The sequence below is a fragment of the Aspergillus campestris genome (assembly GCF_002847485.1).
Source record: "Aspergillus campestris IBT 28561 chromosome Unknown P168scaffold_8, whole genome shotgun sequence".
NCBI classification, from domain to species: Eukaryota; Fungi; Ascomycota; class Eurotiomycetes; order Eurotiales; family Aspergillaceae; genus Aspergillus; species Aspergillus campestris.
This window is the reverse complement of record NW_020194343.1, coordinates 238,206-256,253: the sequence shown is the minus strand read 5'-3', so window position 1 is coordinate 256,253 and position 18,048 is coordinate 238,206. Positions and strand designations below refer to the sequence as shown.

The 18,048-nt window shown below is 54.0% G+C and overlaps 7 protein-coding genes across 7 annotated transcripts; 4 read left to right on the top strand and 3 right to left on the bottom strand.

Moving 5' to 3' along the window:
• Positions 1-420: 420 nt before the first annotated feature.
• Positions 421-4,845, top strand: P168DRAFT_319516 (uncharacterized protein; the record flags this gene model as incomplete). Its single annotated transcript, XM_024840285.1, has 4 exons — positions 421-708; positions 772-1,018; positions 1,073-1,246; positions 1,307-4,845. 4 exons carry the CDS (start codon positions 421-423, stop codon positions 4,843-4,845), a joined length of 4,248 nt encoding a protein of 1,415 aa, XP_024691565.1.
• Positions 4,846-5,896: 1,051 nt separating this feature from the next.
• On the bottom strand, positions 5,897-7,286 carry P168DRAFT_174800 (BTB/POZ domain-containing protein). Its single transcript, XM_024832913.1, has one exon. It carries the CDS (start codon positions 7,129-7,131, stop codon positions 6,049-6,051), a length of 1,083 nt encoding a protein of 360 aa, XP_024691564.1. The 5' UTR covers positions 7,132-7,286; the 3' UTR covers positions 5,897-6,048.
• A 365-nt stretch (positions 7,287-7,651) lies between these two features.
• P168DRAFT_291150 (NuA4 histone acetyltransferase complex catalytic subunit ESA1) lies at positions 7,652-9,623 on the bottom strand. The gene is made up of 5 exons (XM_024837353.1): positions 9,450-9,623; positions 9,327-9,354; positions 9,141-9,205; positions 9,051-9,085; positions 7,652-8,903 (listed from the first exon to the last, which is right to left on the bottom strand). The coding sequence occupies exons 1-5, from the start codon at positions 9,521-9,523 to the stop codon at positions 7,783-7,785; spliced, it is 1,323 nt and encodes a 440-aa protein (XP_024691563.1). The 5' UTR covers positions 9,524-9,623; the 3' UTR covers positions 7,652-7,782.
• A 204-nt stretch (positions 9,624-9,827) lies between these two features.
• Positions 9,828-12,675, bottom strand: cef1 (putative cell division control protein (Cdc5)). Its single transcript, XM_024834436.1, has 4 exons — positions 12,509-12,675; positions 12,416-12,449; positions 11,991-12,334; positions 9,828-11,919 (listed from the first exon to the last, which is right to left on the bottom strand). Exons 1-4 carry the CDS (start codon positions 12,532-12,534, stop codon positions 9,966-9,968), a joined length of 2,358 nt encoding a protein of 785 aa, XP_024691562.1. The 5' UTR covers positions 12,535-12,675; the 3' UTR covers positions 9,828-9,965.
• Positions 12,676-12,874: 199 nt separating this feature from the next.
• Positions 12,875-14,395, top strand: P168DRAFT_255035 (ribosome biogenesis protein NOP53). Its single transcript, XM_024834435.1, has 3 exons — positions 12,875-13,052; positions 13,113-14,045; positions 14,099-14,395. Exons 1-3 carry the CDS (start codon positions 12,919-12,921, stop codon positions 14,313-14,315), a joined length of 1,284 nt encoding a protein of 427 aa, XP_024691561.1. The 5' UTR covers positions 12,875-12,918; the 3' UTR covers positions 14,316-14,395.
• Positions 14,396-14,709: 314 nt separating this feature from the next.
• Positions 14,710-15,745, top strand: P168DRAFT_328067 (ribonuclease H2 subunit C). The gene is made up of 3 exons (XM_024841311.1): positions 14,710-14,886; positions 14,941-15,230; positions 15,296-15,745. The coding sequence occupies exons 1-3, from the start codon at positions 14,733-14,735 to the stop codon at positions 15,335-15,337; spliced, it is 486 nt and encodes a 161-aa protein (XP_024691560.1). The 5' UTR covers positions 14,710-14,732; the 3' UTR covers positions 15,338-15,745.
• Positions 15,746-15,899: 154 nt separating this feature from the next.
• P168DRAFT_270871 (ubiquitin carboxyl-terminal hydrolase) lies at positions 15,900-16,957 on the top strand. The gene is made up of 2 exons (XM_024835233.1): positions 15,900-16,024; positions 16,085-16,957. The coding sequence occupies exons 1-2, from the start codon at positions 15,976-15,978 to the stop codon at positions 16,783-16,785; spliced, it is 750 nt and encodes a 249-aa protein (XP_024691559.1). The 5' UTR covers positions 15,900-15,975; the 3' UTR covers positions 16,786-16,957.
• Positions 16,958-18,048: the final 1,091 nt, after the last annotated feature.

Sequence of the window (18,048 nt, the reverse complement as noted above, 5' to 3'; positions counted from 1 at the left end):
TTGGCACCCTGGAACCTCAGGCCAAGTGACTACCTATTCGATTAGTTCCGCTTGCTGCTGTTCGCCATCATCCGATCATCACCTGCAAAAGTCCCCCCCTCTCCACTCACCCCCTCTCCCCTTTGGGATCTCCTGGGCTGTACCTGATATCACTGAATCGCTTCTTCTTTGCTAAACCTCTCCTCTCCCTACTTTTCATCCCCGTGCCCTTCGACCTGGGCCCTATAACGCCATCCGCGGGCTCGACGGGAGCTTCTGACGGTCCCAGCCACTGGATCTTGCCTTGCAGTTCGACCGTGACGATTCTCGATACCTCACAATAGGTACTTCTCAGATCGTTCCTTCATGTCTATCTCTCAGTCCTCGCTTCACGTCGCCACTCTCTACCCTGCCTTCCGTTTGAGATCGCTTGTCTAACAGATGTCGCACCCTGTCGACCTCACAGACTCGGGAATTGTTATGGCAGAGCAGACTAGCCACGATGTGGTAAAACAAACCCTGTCGGGCGGCGACTCTTCGCCTTCCGACGTTCCTGCGAGCACCAACGACAAGCACACTGCTGGAGGGGACGTGGGGGAGTTCAATCATACCGCTTCAACATCGCAACCCGAGATCACGGTCAACACGCCACACGACGAGCAGAGGACGGACGCCGAATCTTCGACGGAACGGAATGAATCGGGAAGGACCGCTGGGAAGTCGTCAACTGTGAGTCCCTGCCGACCTTTCGACCTTTCGACTCTGGGAGGTCTTTACTGAGTTTTGGTGTAGGATATCTCGAAGCAGAGTCCGGGGGCGGTAGCCACGCGAGCACTGGAAATGAACGGAGTAGCGTCGGGGTCGGACGCTGGGGAGGATACGGCTTCGCTGGGCGGCTCGGAATCCGATGCCAGTCGGACAGACGGCAAACTGGGCTCACGTCCGAAGAAGCCCGCATCCTTCAAGCCGGTCAGCTTCGCCAAGTTTTCGGTTCCCAAGGCCCCGGGTGCTTCTCCAACGATCAAACCAGCGGAAAAAGGTATTCATAACCCCCAAGCAAGTATCGTTTTGACGGCATTCTGACCTGTCACAGCCCCTCTGTCTAGTTCGAGCACACCCCTGGGGACGCCGCCGGCGAGCTCAAGGCCGCGTCTGGTCGCGAAAACTACGAGCAGCCTACGAGACGCTTTGTCAAAGACCGGACCCGGCGCAGCTAAACCAGGAGCACACGGCCCGGACCCCAATCAAGTGTGGAATAAGAATCGACGTAACCCTTCCCCTGCTTCCCCTAAAAGGGAGAAATAGCAAGCTAACATACGATACGCAGCGGTACAACAAACACCCCCGAAGAATCTGACGGATGAAGAACTGAAGCAACACTATGGAATCCACTTGACATCGCGCATTCAAGAAGACGGTGGCGGAACGGAATCGAAATGGGCCGATATCGACGATGACGAAGACGACTGGGCCCCGGAGACAATCGAATGGACGGATGGGACAAAGAGCAACCTGAACCAGCCGCCAGAGCCGGAGCCGGAACCAGTGCCAGAGACTGCGCCGCCGGTCATCCCTGATGACAGGGCGCCTGCAGAACCTGCGCAGCAAGAGCTCTTGCCTCGTGAAGTGGAGATTGGGCAAGAGGTCTTGCCCCGTGGAGTGGAGACTGCGCAAGAGGTCCCTCCGGTTGAACACGTTGCGATCACCAAGGAGACACCCAAGTTTGTTCCGAAACCTACAACTTCTGTCGGCCCGAATCCGACAATTCTGCGACTCGGGGCGAACTCAGAACGCCAGATCAGGAGTGGAAGCTTCATGAAGGGACCCGGCGACAAATCTCTGTCGTCGTCCACCAGCCCCGCCCCTCCCCCTCCTGTCAAATCGCCATGGGCACCACTGCCTCCGGTGGAGAAGATGTCCCCCGTTATGCCGCCCGTTCAGGTTCAACCGTTGCAGCGCCCTCCTGTGAAAGAGCCCGTCCGCCATGATGGTTTCCAGGGACCCCCACCGCCGAAGGAGATCGCTGCAGATGATTTCAACCGTGTATGGAGGGAACAGTCCGGTACCCGCGAGCTCTATAACTCGCGATCTGGTCGTTATGAACCCGTCGCCGAACCTCGAAAGGGCACTTGGCGCGCCGAGCAGAACGCGCGGACTCCTTCTGTGCTGCAAAGGCCCGCGCCTAGTGAGCAATCCGGCCCTGCCGAGCCCTCCGCGGCTTTCCAAACCCATCGGTCCAGCGGTCAAGATGGCATGCATTGGCCGCGCCGCCGGACGTCATCTAACGTAAGTGGAGGGAGTGGCAGCTTTGGTCGTCGGATGTCGATCGGTCGACCTGATGCTGCGCAACGTTCATTTGACAATAGGAGAGGATCCCTGGTCAATGGAATGGTAGACCCGTCGCTACAGGCCAGAGAGGTAGCACCGAGAGATATCCACAACCGCGAACTTTCACCGTCGCGGCGTGGTCCAGGGGCTCCTTGGCCTCAACGCAACGCTGGGCCCGTATATGACCAAGGCCCAGCCGCGCCTGGTGTAGCTGAAGCCCCAGCGGGTCCCCATCCCGCCGAAGACAATCATGTTGCGGTACCACAGGCACCGCAAGCACCCCAGGCACCCCAGGCACCCCAGGCACCCCAAGAAGATCCGGTTGCAATACAACAACGGATCATGAAGGAGAAGCGGATGGAAGCCCGGCAGCGAAGAATCGAGCAGGAAGAGAAGGAAGAAGCGGCCAAGCGCGAAAGAATTCGGCAAAAGCTCGAAGCGCTGGGCCCGGCACCGGCAAAGCCGGCGGAAAAGCGCAAGGAATCAGTCGATGGCGGCCGACCCGAAGCGCATTCACCGGCAGCCCCCGCGCATGTCATACAGTCGCCGCCCAAACCGCCGGTGCCGGAACCCACTGGGGAACCGAAACAATATGGAATGATGAAAGTCCATCACCCGGATACCGTCAAAAAGCTCGTTGGGAAGGAAAGGCCGACGGAGAGCGCTCCGAACGCTCGCCGCGCCCCGTCGCCGCACCGCGAACCCAGGCCCGAACCTACCGTGGCCAATGGATTACAGCAGTCCGATGACACCCAAGCGCAGGCCCATGATAACATTCCTGAAGCCAAGGTCGACGAGCAGAGTCCTCAATGGAGAGGTGGCCTCAATGTCCCTCCCAATGCCCCTACCAATGCTCCTACCAATGCCCCTACCAATGCTCCTACCAATGCCCCTACCAATGTCCCTACCAATGTCCCGACGACATATTCGCCGTGGTCTGCAAACGCCAAGCTCGTCGGAACTTCCCCTTCCCTGTCAAATCCTTGGAAGCCACTCAGCAATGACAAGACCCTCGGCAATGGCATATTTGAACAAGGCCTTGGAGGGTTCCCATCTCGGGACATCTCCCTACGAAGCCACTTTGGGTTAGAGCAGCCGGCTCTTCCCCCGGGGTCTCAGCCCTTCTCTGCTCCATCCCGTTCTCCGCAGGACAGTGCGTCGATATCCCCCTTGCCCTCCCCAGAGGTCCGGTTCATACCCCCTCCTTCTATTGTGCGGCCGGGTCCGATTGGACCCCCCAGCTCCCAGCAGCATCACCGGCAACACGAGAACCGTGTTGCTGGCACAACGGCTTGGAACAACTTCCCCGCCGTCGCCGCAAAGCGCGAGGCTGAAGAAAGCGAGAAACTTCGGAATGAGATGAGTTCGATTCGGGAGGGCGCGACGTCACTCCCAGTCGCGTTTAATGAGACCTGGCGGCAGGTCCGCACAGGGGACCAAGTCGGTCAGAGACAGGTTGTCGGAATCTCCAGGTCCACTGACAGCAGTGCGCCGCTCCCGAATCCCCTTGCCGCTATTGAACCCGCTGTCAGCACGCTCCCATTCACCGAGACTCATGCACGCCCAAGTGGCAGCGTCCCTGTCCGCAGTTCGAGGTTCTTCCCGCAGGTCACGGAACAGAAGAAGTCGGCTTTCGAGGAATCGGATTACATGCGTAGTCCTTCGCCACCTCCCCCAGAAGAAATGGCGAGCCATCCCGTCTTCACCGGCGATTCGCACAAGCCTTTGGTGCATCTTCCTGGGCCGAAGCCTATCGTCAAACTTCCCCCGAAGGTGGTCGCTCAACCTCAAGCACCTCCGACTTTCGCCTCTATGGTTGCCGCACCCCCGCGGACAGCTCCTGTATCTACCGCGACTTCGTGGCAAGAGAAGATCGACTGCCTTTTCGGGAAGAAAACGGCACACGAGAAGAAGAGCGCGTTAGCGGTCACGTCGTCGTCTAAAGAGCCGCTTGATGTACCATTGCACATCGCCGCCGTCTCGGTGTCCCTCCCCAATAATGGAGAGCTTCCCGTTGGAGACGGTGAGGTCATTGCCAGGCAAGTTGAGGAGGTAGAGGAGATGTTCGAGGACCGTGAAGCAGGCTCTCTGCCTGTCGTCCGAGTCCCTACCATGGCCCCCGCCGCGGCTTGGACGGCAGCACCACCCCCTTCCCAATCTCGCCTACGTTCGAAGCATCTCAAGGCGATGCAGGTCCACAGCGTTGAGCCATTCTCATTTGGACCTTACGACAAGGATCAGTCTGGGAATGTCCGAATCAACGTTCGTCTTTCCGGTGTAAGTGCCCCGAAGACGGTTGTCCTTCCCAAGAAAGCCGGAGGCCAACATTCTCGACCACGGGGACCTTCAACCTTCAAATCACGAAGGAGTGGAAAGCCCCGCGAGACAGCTGGAGGCTCGAATCCCAAGAAATCGACGTCTCAACAAACAAGCGGAACTGGATCTCCGCGCCACCAGTCCAAAGGCAACTCAGGCAACAATAACAACAACAACAACAACTCCTCCTGGGGTCCACGCAGCTTCAGCGGCTCCCGTTAAATCGGCCCGATCGAGCAAGATCCTCTTTATTAGGCAGGTGAGGAAGTCGCATTTTTTCAACTTCACCACTGCCCACAACCCCCCCTCTCGGATTTGAATTGGTTTTTGCCGGGTTTCGAGTAATTCCTTGAGCGTTTTTATTTCGGTATTGATGAGCTACGCCTGTGTGGGAAATTCATTGGGTCTGGACTGGTTTCTTCTTTCTCTTTCTCTCTTCACTGTTTTCCTTCTTCCTCGCTGTTTACTTTCTTCTTCCTGTTCTTGCATTCGTCGTCTATTTATTCCATTCTCCATTAATGTGTCCTTTTTTCTCTTCTTCTTCTTATCTTATTCTTTCCCCCCTGGACCAGCCAGCCGTACATCATTCTCACTGCCTCTTATCAGGCTGGCGCTCGTTTCTATTTTTGAAAGTAACAAAGGGATGTCACCTCACATTACATCACCTCACATCACATTGAATTGATTGAAACGGACATACATAATGGGGCGTGGGGGAAGCAAGACAAAGCGAGCGAGAGCAAGCAAGCGAGTACATACAGATAACTATGCTTTTTTGCAGAAAGCGCAGCAGTTGAATTATTTACTCTTGTGACTGGACCTTTGCATGCGTATACCTGTATACTGGGGATGTGGAGGAAATATAAGTACTTCTTCTCTGGTCCGATTCCCTCCTCTTCGTTGTTCATTCATCAAACTACTATACTACTTATATGTTGTCCCTGTTTTGTGGATGATGGATGGCTCAACCCGGCTTGCAATTCTTACTCCAACATAACTCAACAAATAATACTGCCCATGAAGCAACATCTATATCGCACTCCCGTCTTCTACTCCTTTGGTCCTGTCCCAATCCAAAAGAGCAAACGTGTAGAGACGGGCGTCTGCGTGGTTCGGAACTAGTATACTTAGAGAAGTAACTCGTTGACTTAATGATACACCGAAATTGAAACCAAGGCCATCCTCTCAACATATTTTGGAAACTTCGAAACGCAATACTGAATGTTGTTTCCTTCCTCTCTATGAGAAAACAACTTCAACCTTTGTGTCGCAATCCCACGCGATCCTTCCTTCGGGTAAAGAGTCATGTCTCATGATCAGCAACAATATTTGCCACACTCAGAGAAGAACAAGCCATGAATAAATGATTATCTGCGGCGCTGACATTGTTCACTTGGAACCAAAAAGATTGATAGAAGTCGGGTTTCAAGAGTTGGAACTACCGTTATTCCGCGGTGGCATCCATCTTCGTCTGCTCAGAGGACGGCTTGCGTTCCAGTCGTCCCATTCTTTCAGTTGCCGTGTGAGACACTCTATCTCCCTATCCTTATCTGCAGACTCCGCTTGGAGGGACTCATATGCAGTTGAAAGTTCATCTAACTTTTCCTCTAACGGGTTGCTCATCAGTCTTCTCGCAAGCTTCCAGGACAAGTCAATTGTAAACTGGCCCCCTTCAGCCAAAAGTTCCTCAAGGCGGCTCCCGTACATAGCGGTATAGTTCAGCGCAACGAACTGGGACAGTAAGTTTCTCGCAGGGTCTCCTTGAGCACTATAGGCGGATGTTGCGCCGTAGATGAGGGAAATGGATTCCGCAAGCTGCGGACAAAATCCCAGCTGCTTCTTTTGGATAGTAATAAGAGTTTTCTTCAGCCGTTGCAAAACATATTGTACTAAGTTGTCCACGAGATACCGATGGGCGAATGAATAGACTTTCGCGTGAAGCAAGAGCTCGCTTGGTTCGCCCTCATACGTCGTTTGGGAGGAATTTCCACCTGTTGTAGGGTTGTGCTTGACTGGCAGGGACGTTTCGAAGTAGTGTCTTAGCGGGGTTAGGGGACGATTAATTAGGTTTCCAAGCTCGTTGTATTCAAGCTCATCGGCTTCTGGTGCTTGCTGCTCCTGTGTTTCACGCTTTGCAACGGTATGCTCTGCTCGAACTGTGGCAAGGATATCTGATGGTCCTCCATCTGCTTGGCTTCCAGGATGTCCCTGTCCCTTCCCAGCATCGCTTTGGGGGCTTTTCTCTAAAAGCTGGACAGGTTTTCTGACATTGTACTCTTGGGTATATAGAAATTGGAGGACGCAGCTGATCGTCTGCTCGTCAAAGTCAGTCCAGTCGATTTCCTCTTCTCCACATTCTTGCCAGGGCCCGGTGACTCTGGCATGCAAAGCTGATGAGGTGTATGCTGATAAGGCCTGCCGATGAGCATAGTAGGTCTTTTTGTCGCTGCCAACTCGGATGCGGATGGGAGGCTCGGCGAAAAAGGAACTGCTGGTACAAGGATCCATTGATAGGCACAATATCTGGTCAAGAGGGAGGATTCAAGTGAAACAAGGCGGGTTTAGTGTTTGAAGGAGAGGGCTCAAAGAGAACAGGAGTGTTCTTATAGAACGCGGGGTAAGGTGCCAGCACAGCATGGACTTTGGGCGGTTGATAGCTGGATATACATCAATAGAAATAGCTTTCAGTATTTAGATGTCTGTACTGACAAAGATAATAAGAATGATACATACACTGTGCTACATAGACTGAATGCAGTGCAATGCCAAACAAGAACCACCAACAAAAGAATTAAATATAAGAGACAAAGCCTAAACGAAAAGACACAAAAAAGAAAGAAAGAGAAAACCAAAGCAAACCCAAACTCCATACATATATCGGGTATCGAAACTCCATCAATCCATCCATAACCTTTTCTTCTTTTCCTCCCCCCTTCCTTTGATGGAATTCATTATGATTTTTCTACTTGCATGCTGTGATGTGCTGTACTTTACCAATTCCATGTTCTGGCCGACGCAGCGAAAACAGGCGGTTTCCACTGCAATCGTGCAGGATCAATGCTGCGCTTGCCTTTGATTTTCTCTTTTTCGAGGCGTTTCTTGTGCTCTTCGACGACTTGGTCTGTGAGGACTATGACCCAGTTTCCTTTCTGTGGGGTGTTAGTTTGGATTCTTGTTGATTGACAACAGAAAAAAAGGGAAAGAAAGGGTTGGGGGAGGAAATACGTGATATCTCAGCATATTAAAAACGACAAGTGTCTCGTGGACATCCTTCTCCGTCATGGAAGTCATCGTAGCGAGTTCATTCTCGCTGAACGCTTCCCGGTGGGGTTCAATAAGCAGTTCCACGAGCGTCTCCCGCCAATACTGTCGGTAACCCAGCAAGCCCAAATCACTGAGCGGTTTCTCGGGCGAGCCGAGTCTGCCCTCCCGCTTGCTGAGCTCGTAGCTGAAGGAGATGAGCAGGCGGCCGAATCCACGGCGCTGGTACTGTGGCAACGTGAGGATACAAGCGAGGTTATACCCCTCCGCGGAGTCCTTCTCCTTGGAGAAGTATCCGACGAGATGGCAGCCTGTTTCGTCACGGGTGCACATGCAGTAGAAGAGGAAGGGGTCGACGTCGTAGTAAAGGGTCTTGTGGTCTAGGAAGAGCTTGCTGAGAAGACAGAGGTTGCGACACCAGGTGCGCTGGCGACGGCCGTCGACCTCAAAGAAGGAGATGTTGTCGTCGCGGTAGATCTCGTTGCCGGGCGGGTGGACGAGCGTGCATTTTGCGCGGTGGCGCTCGAAGGCACGGCGGCTGTCGAAGTAGCTGAGGCAGAACTCGTCGATGTAGACCATGTCGACGTCGGAGTAGGAGGCTGGGTAAGGAGAGAAGTACCACGGCTCGATGTCGAACTTGCCCATTTGGAGACGGTTCAGGTTGCGGACGCGGTGGATTTCTGTGGGGTTCTGTGTCATGCTACCGCTTGTTCGGAGCCGCTCGAGCTCCTGCTCGCGGGACATCTTGCTCTGTTCCTTTTCGGCTTTGGTCTCGGAGAAGCCAATGTCGATCATGTCGACGTCGTCGGACTCTGGTTTGGGGGTCCCGTCTGAGGAGACGGCTTCCGAGCCACCGATGGAGAGGCGCGGAGTCTCATCGCCGCGGTTCTCCTTTCCGCCCGCTTTGGACGGACGCTGGACTTTCCCGATGTTGACGTTCTTGCCGGTGAGACGATCAGGAGTGGCGGACACTTCACGGCTCCCGGCTCGGGGACGCTTCTGTGTGTTCTTGCTGGGGCCTTGCCGGGGCCTGTTTTCTTCTTCTCTGGCTTCTCGGGCTGAGGCCACTCTACCTCTTGAGACAGATCAAGCCTCCCAGAGTCAACCCATTCTGTGATGATATAAGCATGGGCAATCTATAGACATACTCGAGCAACAGAACTCACCATCAAGACGCTTATTGAAGTCCACATAGTGAACACTGCAGTAATTAGCATCATCCCTCGTCTTCGACGCAAGCAAGCAGGAAAACATACTAAAAACTAGGACCATCCTTCCGCTGTCGAATCGACAAGATCTCCGCCTTTCTCAATTCGCCATCCTACACCATATAGATCAGCAATCGTCCAACCCATCCATCATCATCCCAAAACGGCAAGTAGATATCACGTGACACAATATCAAACGAAATCCGCCACCGCAGGGAGCGCCAGCGAACTCACCTTCTGCACCATAGCTTTAACACCGATCCTATTCACGAAATCAGCACACGCGACCGATAAAACCGGCTTTAACAATGCCATATAAATTTTTTACGCTCGAAAAAAAAGGATCTAAAAACTTACCGGACGGTATTGAGGGTGGCGAAACCCTTGTCGACAGGGTCGGGCGTGCCCGTGGGCTCCCCGCTGACGCCCATTTTGCTGAGAGATGGATGCTCGATGGGAATAAGGGGATTATAGAGAATTATCGATGGAAAGGGGGATGGAAATGGGAAAGAAAATGAGGTTGGCGATGATGGTGGATGAAGGAGGTGGACGGGAGGCGGAGACGGTATTGGTGGCGGAGAGACCGCCTTCTTGGTTCCTGGTTCGTCCGCTTTCGGTAGGGAAGTCAGCTTTATGGATAGGATTGTATAGACCCGACGTATATACCATGCGCTTAGTAGGAATTTAGTGGATTGGATTATATGCTGAGATCAAGTACACTATTAATTGATGATTGCCAATTCTAATACTTGTCATACAAGTAGGGAAATCAAGACACTCTGTAGTCAACCTGATATACACGTGGATATAGCCCTACACAAAGAAAGGAACAACTGAACACGAAACTCAGTAGATTAGAGTCAAACGCAGTCCTTAATGCCATCCATTGACCATCCCCCCTGTCCCAGCAACCAGATCATCCAGCTCATCCTTGCGCGTCCGGTAACCCTCTTGCGCCTCGCGTTCTCTCCGCATCACAAATGCAACATCATCCCGCAGCTTCTCCAGACGCCGGGACACGGCGGACTCCTCTGAGATCTGCAACGTGCGGAACGCATCCAGGTCGCTCCTCGACTGTTCCAGGGCGGTATGGGCCTCGACGATCTTGTTCCGAAGCACTTTCGCCCGGTTCTGGTATCCGCCGTAATGGAGAGCCAGCTTCTTTTCGAGCTTGTTCCCCCGCTCGGCTGTCGCTATTAATGAGTTTTGCACGTTATCGAAGGCGTCTACCATTCGTTGCTCTTGCTTGTAATCGTCCTCTTCCTCGTCGGCATAGTTGGAGAGACCCGGAAGGCTGCCGGTGTGGGCCGACGACCACTGATCATCGAAGTTGTTTTTCCATTCTTGCTGCTGCTCAGACGAAGCGGCCTCGGCGGCAATCGCGGCGCGGGCCGCGTCGAGTAAGCCATCGTCGAGCTGGGCCAATTTCCGCGGCTTGCCCTCCACCTTGGAGCCGGGGAGCGGGAACTTGCGCGCATCGTTGGCGATGAGAAGGGCGGCCTCCTTGGCGATCAGGCCGGCGACGGGGTCGGACACACGCGCGGCACGCTCCATCAAGGCGTCGGTGTCGAGTATGCTGGGTCGGGGTAGCGATCGCTGATATACTTGAGACTGACGCAAGAGCTCGGCCCGAGCGGCCGCCTCTCGCGCCTCGCGCTCTCTCTGGTCCCGTTCGGCGGCGTCTTCCTCTGTCAGCTCGATTCCCTGGGCTGGCTCGGCGGACTCCGACGGGAGTTCTTCTAGCTCCCATTCTGTTTCTTTGGGTTTCGGCAGTGCGGACAACCGGCTCCGGATGCTCTGGCGATTGATTTTCATATCTTTCGGGGTAGCTGCGACGAGTTGCCCGGCCTCCATCTCGTTCAGGGCGAAATGATCACGGGGTGTGCGCAGGGGAGTAGCCCCAGGGCCAACTCCACCCGCCACGGGGGTGGCGCCGACCCCGTTGGCCTGTCGGAAGGGTGTTGCCATGGGGTTGGGAGTGACGATCTGCTGACGGCGAGGGGTGATTCCGTCGAACCCGGTCGAGGACCCGCCCTCGTGCAAAGGCGTGTTTTCCCCACCCAGCAAGGACGACTGTGTTTCCGTCAAGGCTCGGATGTTCTTGATTTCATTGGCAATGTGATCCTCCTGCGGCGGCGCACGAGGGGTCCGGATCGGAGTCTGGCCGACCATGGGCGTGTAGTTGCCGATCAAGCCCCGTGTGGTCTCTTCGTCCGCCGACATCTTGCTGGCACGGTCTCCCGCCATCCCCATCTTGATGATGTCCTCCATCTCTCCCTCGCTGACCTGAGGAGTCGGGAGAACCAAGGCTCTTCTCTTGCTGCTCTGTTCGGCCTCACGGATCTTCTGCATCTGGCCGGCCCGGACAGCAGCAGCGGACGAGCTGTTACCCTTGTCATTCTTACGCTTTTTGCGCTCCGGGTCTTCATCCTGGTCGCCCTTCCGCTTGATCGCCAGCTGCTGTTTCCGAGGATCGAACATTTCTCGCTGCTTCTCATTTCGACCTTCCTCATCCATCGTGTCGTAGAACCCAGGGGCTGCCGGCTTTTCGAACGGAATATCCGCGTTGTAGTCCATTTCGCCCTTCTTGCGGGTCGTAACTTTGATGTTGATGCCGGCATTTTTGAGCTCGCGACGCTTCTGTAGCACGGCTAGTCGTCGAGATTCTTCTAGCTGTCGTTCACGAGCCTTGCGTTTCGCCTTCTTTCCCTGCGTGTTGGCCAGACGCGCTCGAGCTTCACTCAGCATCTCTTTCTCATCTTCATCGAGATCGATCGTATCGGGACGCGCGGGTTTGGACTCTGGGTCGGGATCTAATTCACCGGGTCTGGGCTTGTTAGTCTATGCGCTTCACCCAGAACACGCCAGAAAACCATCTGAATAAAGGATATTCCATACCGTAGTCTCCTAACATCATCCGCACTGGGAGCCGCCGCCTCCGCACCAGACGGACCACCCAAGCCCAACTCATCGTTCTCGCGCGCCTCCGCCTCATCCAGCAACTTCTGATAACGCTCGAGACACTGGGTAGCCGTGCGCCCGACAATCGGTGCGATCGTGCGCCACTGGGTGGGCATCAATTTGGCCAGATGCAACAGCTTCTCATCCTCCTCCCTCGACCATTCGACCTTGCGGATACCGGGGTCCAGCCATTCGATCCATCGCGCTTTGCACTGTTTGGGGGTTTTTCTGTTCAGGAGCGAGGAGACACGCGCCCACTGGTTGAGGCCGTACTTGGACACCTGGTTGACAAGAGTGTTAGTGATTTGGATCGCATATTTGAAAGACATTTCGTTATATGGGTGGTGTTATCGTTGACATACCGCTGCCCGAAGCACTTCATCCTCGATGTTAGTCCTAGACACTCAATTAGCACGTTGTGTCGTTAACCACGATTTCCGAAGATAGGTCCGTACCAGACACCTCCTTTGACGACCGGCATGGCTGTAAAGCTCAGCTAGCTGTGCTCGTACTTAACACGGTCCAATGAATCCGGGGATAGACGGAAAGACAAAGATATGTCCGATAGCACTATAACGACAAAAGAGGAAGAAATATACCCCCGGAACTGAATCCACGGTGGTCGCTGTCGATAAGGAAGTGACGCGGGTGCAAAAGCGTCTCTTGATCTGATGCGAAGTCCGTGACCACTAGCCGCTCCAGGCGCCGGAGCCGCGAGTTTGTCGCCCCGCGCGGGCTTAGATAAGCAGATCCAGATTTTTGGTCGAAATCGGTGATAGCGTTATCGGGCTTTTTTTTTTCTTCTAAAAAAAAGAAGCAGAAAGCACATCAATTCCGCTGAACTCTACGGTGGATATCTACCACGATGTCTGCTCAAATTACTGCTCCGAAGCAATATAGCCAGCCTTCTCGAAAGGGCAAGAAGGCTTGGAGGAAAAATGTGGATATTGACGAGGTTCAGGATGGTTTACGGCTGTTGAAGGATGAAGAAATCAAAGGGTATGAAGATTGATCTTTACTGCGATACGGACAGAAACTGATGCGCTATGTGATACTTAGTGGTGTCCTGGCAGAGAAGCCCTCCGATGAACTGTTCACAATCGACAAGTCCGGCGCAGCGGAGATCCGCAAGGCCTACGAGAAGCAGCACAAGCCGCTGAAGATGGACGAGATTCTATCCAAGCGATCAGCCATTCCCGCCGTCGACTCTCGCAAGCGGGTGAACTCCAAGGTGACGGACGGAGTGATCGAGCCCAAGACCAAGAGACAGAAGAGCGACTGGGTGACCCGCAAGGACTGGCTGCGCCTGAAGCAGGTGGCCAAGGAGAACAAGCCTGTGAACCTCACCACGAACAAGCTGTACGATCCCTGGGCGGAGATCGAAGATGAAACGCCAGCAGTGGAGGACCCTCAGTTTGATTACCTGCCGAAGCCCAAGGCCAAGGTGGCTCCTGTTACGATAAAGCGCGCGCCCACCTCCCTCGCCGCTAATGGCAAGCCGGTTCCTGCTGTGCGCACGCCGGGCGCTGGTGTCAGTTACAACCCGTCCTTTGAGGACTGGGACCGACTTCTCCAGGAGAAGGGTCAGCAGGCTGTGGACGATGAGAAGAAGCGCCTGGAGGAGGAGCGCAAGGAGGAAGAAAAGCAGCGCATGATCGAAGAGGCCCAGGACGATAACGGCGAGGCCAAGTCCGACGACGAGAGTGCCTGGGAAGGGTTCGAGAGCGAATACGAGAAGCCGGAATGGCTGAACAAGAAGCGGCCCGAGCGCAAGACCAAGACCCAGAGGAATAAGATCAAGAAGCGGAAGGAGGAGGAGCGCAAGGCCCGATGGGAGGCCCAGATGAAGAAGAAGGAAGACCAGCTTGCCCAGGCGGCGATCGGCGAGGTGACGGCCGAGCAGAGAGAGCTGTACCATGCCCAACACTCCAGCGACGAATCAGAAGGCGATGATACCGTCCTGCGACGACGACCTTTGGGAGGAAAGATCCCGTACGTGTCTCTTATCAATCCCTCACGCTTGTTTCCCACTAACGTTGTGCCAGGGTCCCCGAGAAGCATCTTGAGGTGGTGCTGCCGGACGAGCTGCAAGATTCCTTGCGCATGCTGAAGCCGGAAGGCAACCTTATGGACGATCGATTCCGGACATTGATGGTGCAGGGCAAGCTCGAGTCTCGCAAGCCGATAACCCAACCGCGCAAGCCCAGGAGAGAGGTTACCGAAAAATGGGGTTACAAGGATTTCAAGGTTCCGGGGTTGTAGATGCGTCTGGTTTCTTTTCTTTTATATGCTCGTTGCAGTAAATCGTTCGTACATAATATTGGCGATGAATTGATATTGACATTGAATTGGTCTACTAGTAGGAGTAACTTAGTAGTTTGTATCTTGAGGTAGATTGTATTCTCTTGATTTGCGGACTTTCATTTGAGCAGCAGTAATTTGACTTTAAGCTACTAACCTGCATCAAACTGGAGACTTGAATATCCATTGAAACATTGCATCAATTCATATTGTATTCGATTTCCCAGTTGATACAATACATACCAGTCAATAGACACGACCATGAAAATATTACCCAAAACGGAATGGCGCCGGCACTTAACGCGGCCTTCGTCGCGTCTGCCCCAGATTCAACTCTGCGATCTTCATCGACAAACACCAGACCACAGCACAACCATCATGTTCGCCATTCAGCCGAAAACACAATCCTCGGAGTCAGGAGCTGACTCCGCTACCACATGCTGCACACCCAATGTCCTCCCCTGCCGCATCCACCACAATGGCGCCGTGAAGTCGATAGGCCGGTATTGGAGTCCTGTGGCTGATGAAAAAGGTACATAAACCTTCTATACGTGTCAATCGTTCTTTTAATACTTACAATACACAGATCAAAACAGTCAAACCGCATACTTCCGTGGCCGTAAACTCCGAGGTCGACGCGTTGCCGTCCCCGAGGGCTACGAAGGCGTCGTCGCGACCCCAACGGAACGGACAATTCGCCCGGCGCAGAACAATACAGTGATGGAGACGGATGAAGCCGAACCAGAAGAACCTGTCAAGGTTCTAGAGAAACAGGCGACGTTTCAGGATGTCATGGTTTGGGGGCATGAGTTTATGCCTGCAGCCGATGACCCTTTTGTTAGGGGGGTTGAGGAGTGGGTGAGATTTGCTGAGGCGGTTAGTCTTCTTGCTTTTTTTCCCCCGAGTATTGTACAGGGCCTAGCTAATATCGATGTGTTTAGATGCATGGTTCGAGTGGTGGTAACGATAAGAGTTCGACTTGAATCTCGACCACTGCGTTTACAGCTTGATGCTTCACGGCGGTCCGACACTGCTTTACTACGGTTGTGGTTGAAATTGCGGAATTATACTCTATGTCGATAACTAGCTCGCTGGATCGAGCGTGACTACTTTGCATATTTCGCATGGCATGCATTGCCAGTATTGAACCGAAATCAAAAGGGAAGGATTGCTGTCATTGCGAAGGAATCCCCTGCCCGCGTACTGCTAGGACTGGCTTCAGAGAATGGAAGCCAGGATAACAGCAACCAGGGCATCAGTCTGCCAAATATATCTATGTGCAAGAGACTATCGACGAGGGCAATGGGATATCCATATGAGATTACTGACCCTATGCGAGTTGCCCCAATAGGAGAGGAAACTATCTATATGCCAGAGAAATACAATTCAACCTATTCAATATAGGCTCTTCCATATAAATACTCATTGCACAGCAATATTTGATGTTGTTAGAGTATATGAATATACCTCACTAGTGAGCTACTGTAGACAACTACGTAATGCCAAACTCCCCGCACCGCCTCCAGCCCGCAACCCCTCACTCTTCACCACTACAATAAACTAACCATCAACCACATCTCATCTCATCTCATCACAGTCCACACCACAATAACCACCCAAAATGAGCGACCCAGACGTCCCCAACACCAGCAAGGCCTTCGTGCCCCTCGGTAATCCATCCCCATCCACCCCTCCCAAAACCAAAACCAAAACCGAACTAACACCCCCAGAAAACAACCCCGAAGTAATGTCCCACCTCGTGCACCAACTCGGCCTCCCCCCAACCCTCGGCTTCACAGACGTCTTCTCCATCGACGAGCCCGACCTCCTCGCGCTCGTCCCGCGCCCCTCCCACGCCCTCCTCCTCGTCTTCCCCGTCTCCCCCACCTACGAAGCCGGCCGACGCACCGAAGACGCCCCCCTCGCAGAATACACCGGCAGCGGGCCCTCCGAACCCGTAACCTGGTTCAAGCAAACCATCCGCAACGCCTGCGGTCTCATCGGCCTCCTCCACTCCGTCTCCAACGGCGAACCCCGCCGCCACATTCTCCCCGGGTCCGCACTGGACTCGCTCCTCCGCGAGGCGGAGCCTCTCCCGCCTGTAGCCCGCGCAGACCTGCTTTACGAGAGCAAGGCGCTGGAAAGCGCGCACGCGGACGCCGCGCGTCTGGGCGACACCGCTGCGCCTGGGGCGGAGGATAACGTGGACTTGCACTTTGTGGCGTTTGTGAAGGGCGAGGATGGGCGGTTGTGGGAGTTGGATGGGCGAAGGAAGGGTCCGTTGGAGAGGGGGCAGTTGGAGGATGGGGAGGACGCGTTGAGTGAGAGGGCTTTGGGGTTGGGGGTGAGACGCTTTTTGAAGACGGAGGCGGATGGTGGGAATCCGGATTTGAGGTTTAGTTTGGTTAGTTTGGGGGCTGTTTTTGATTGATCTCTTTCTTTTTTTCTTGTTCCTTTTTTCTTTCTAAAAAGGAGGAGAGGGAAGGAAAGGAAATGAATGTTGCTATGCATGAGAAGGAGAGCATCTATCTCTCCTACCCACCAATCTTGTAATTCCATCATTGTCATCCATCCATACAATACACACCCAGATACGATAGGCTATAGCTATAAATCATCCAAACCAGCTGCAGCAGCACACCACCAAACATCCTCATTGAACCTCACCACCTCATCCCCACAAGCCCACCACCCAGCCGTCAAATGGCGCGCAAACACCTCCATCGCAGCATACTCATGGTCTTTGAAGAAAACCCTCTCAAATAACTCCCGAAGATTGGGTTTTCGCGAGTGCACATCTGGGACGGCTGCTATCACGCGGCGTTTGATGCCATCGTTACCACCATTCAAAGCAGGATCATCAGCTCGAGCAGAGTGAGCAGAACCATAATCATCCCTAGAGACATCACCTGTTGGAAAACCAGGACAGCAGCCAATAACAAGCACCTCATATGGCTTCCGCCACAGCGCATCGACCGGCGAGACGGGCTCACCAGCCGTAGTAATCTTCACCCAGATCCACTCCTCGACGACGACAAGGCCCGCGCCTGCTAGGGCTGCGTGTGCTGCGGTGCGCGCTTTGGACGAGTTTGTTGTCCAGATTGCGGCGAGGGATGGCGTTTTCTGGTTCTTGTTGTGCTTCTGATTCTGATTCTGGGCATAGTCCTTCGGAGAAGAGGGTTGTAATAGGTGTGTTTGAAGAACAGACTGTATATACCCCGTTAAGCTGTTACCGTCGGCGTAAGCCTGGGTATGATAGTGTCCGCTGCGGTGGACGGAGCGGTTTGTCCAGGGCGGGTCGAGGAGGATGAAGTTGAATTTTTGGGTGGGATGGAGGCCGGGGATGGGGGGTTGTTGTGGTGGTGGTGGTGGTTTGAGAGAGGGAGGTGCGTGAGGAGGAAGGTGGATGAGGGTGGGATTGTGTATGTGTGGGTGTGCTTTTTGGTACCATCATCACCGTCAATAGTAGTATTACTACGAGTTGTAGTAGTAGGAGGAGGAGGAGGAGGAGGAGAAGGAGCTGTAGTAGCAGTAGAAGGAGCACCACCCACACACCCAACCCTCAAAGCAGCCTCCACAGCGGAAGTATTCCTCACCAACACACCCCTAACGTCCCCACCAGACCCGAACGCATTCACTCCAGGGGAAAGAATTAACGGCGGGTCTTCAGCCCCAATCTCGACTCCCTGCCCCA

Bases quoted from the DNA above. Each gene is read 5' to 3' on its own strand.
- P168DRAFT_174800 (XM_024832913.1), bottom strand. From the start codon at position 7,131: ATGGATCCTTGTACCAGCAGTTCCTTTTTCGCCGAGCCTCCCATCCGC.
- P168DRAFT_291150 (XM_024837353.1), bottom strand. From the start codon at position 9,523: ATGGGCGTCAGCGGGGAGCCCACGGGCACGCCCGACCCTGTCGACAAG. The intron at 9,355-9,449 runs GTAAGTTTTTAG...TTTCGTGAATAG, and splicing joins GCCACCCTCAATACCGTCCG to GATCGGTGTTAAAGCTATGG. The intron at 8,904-9,050 runs GTGAGTTCTGTT...GGCCCCGGCAAG, and splicing joins CTTCAATAAGCGTCTTGATG to GCCCCAGCAAGAACACACAG.
- cef1 (XM_024834436.1), bottom strand. From the start codon at position 12,534: ATGCCGGTCGTCAAAGGAGGTGTCTG. The intron at 12,450-12,508 runs GTACGGACCTAT...TTGAGTGTCTAG, and splicing joins GTCGTCAAAGGAGGTGTCTG to GACTAACATCGAGGATGAAG. The intron at 12,335-12,415 runs GTATGTCAACGA...CTTGTCAACCAG, and splicing joins ATGAAGTGCTTCGGGCAGCG to GTGTCCAAGTACGGCCTCAA.
- P168DRAFT_255035 (XM_024834435.1), top strand. From the start codon at position 12,919: ATGTCTGCTCAAATTACTGCTCCGAAGCAATATAGCCAGCCTTCTCGA. The intron at 13,053-13,112 runs GTATGAAGATTG...TGTGATACTTAG, and splicing joins AAGGATGAAGAAATCAAAGG to TGGTGTCCTGGCAGAGAAGC. The intron at 14,046-14,098 runs GTACGTGTCTCT...ACGTTGTGCCAG, and splicing joins CCTTTGGGAGGAAAGATCCC to GGTCCCCGAGAAGCATCTTG.
- P168DRAFT_328067 (XM_024841311.1), top strand. From the start codon at position 14,733: ATGTTCGCCATTCAGCCGAAAACACAATCCTCGGAGTCAGGAGCTGAC. The intron at 14,887-14,940 runs GTACATAAACCT...TACAATACACAG, and splicing joins TCCTGTGGCTGATGAAAAAG to ATCAAAACAGTCAAACCGCA. The intron at 15,231-15,295 runs GTTAGTCTTCTT...CGATGTGTTTAG, and splicing joins GGGTGAGATTTGCTGAGGCG to ATGCATGGTTCGAGTGGTGG.
- P168DRAFT_270871 (XM_024835233.1), top strand. From the start codon at position 15,976: ATGAGCGACCCAGACGTCCCCAACACCAGCAAGGCCTTCGTGCCCCTC. The intron at 16,025-16,084 runs GTAATCCATCCC...TAACACCCCCAG, and splicing joins CAAGGCCTTCGTGCCCCTCG to AAAACAACCCCGAAGTAATG.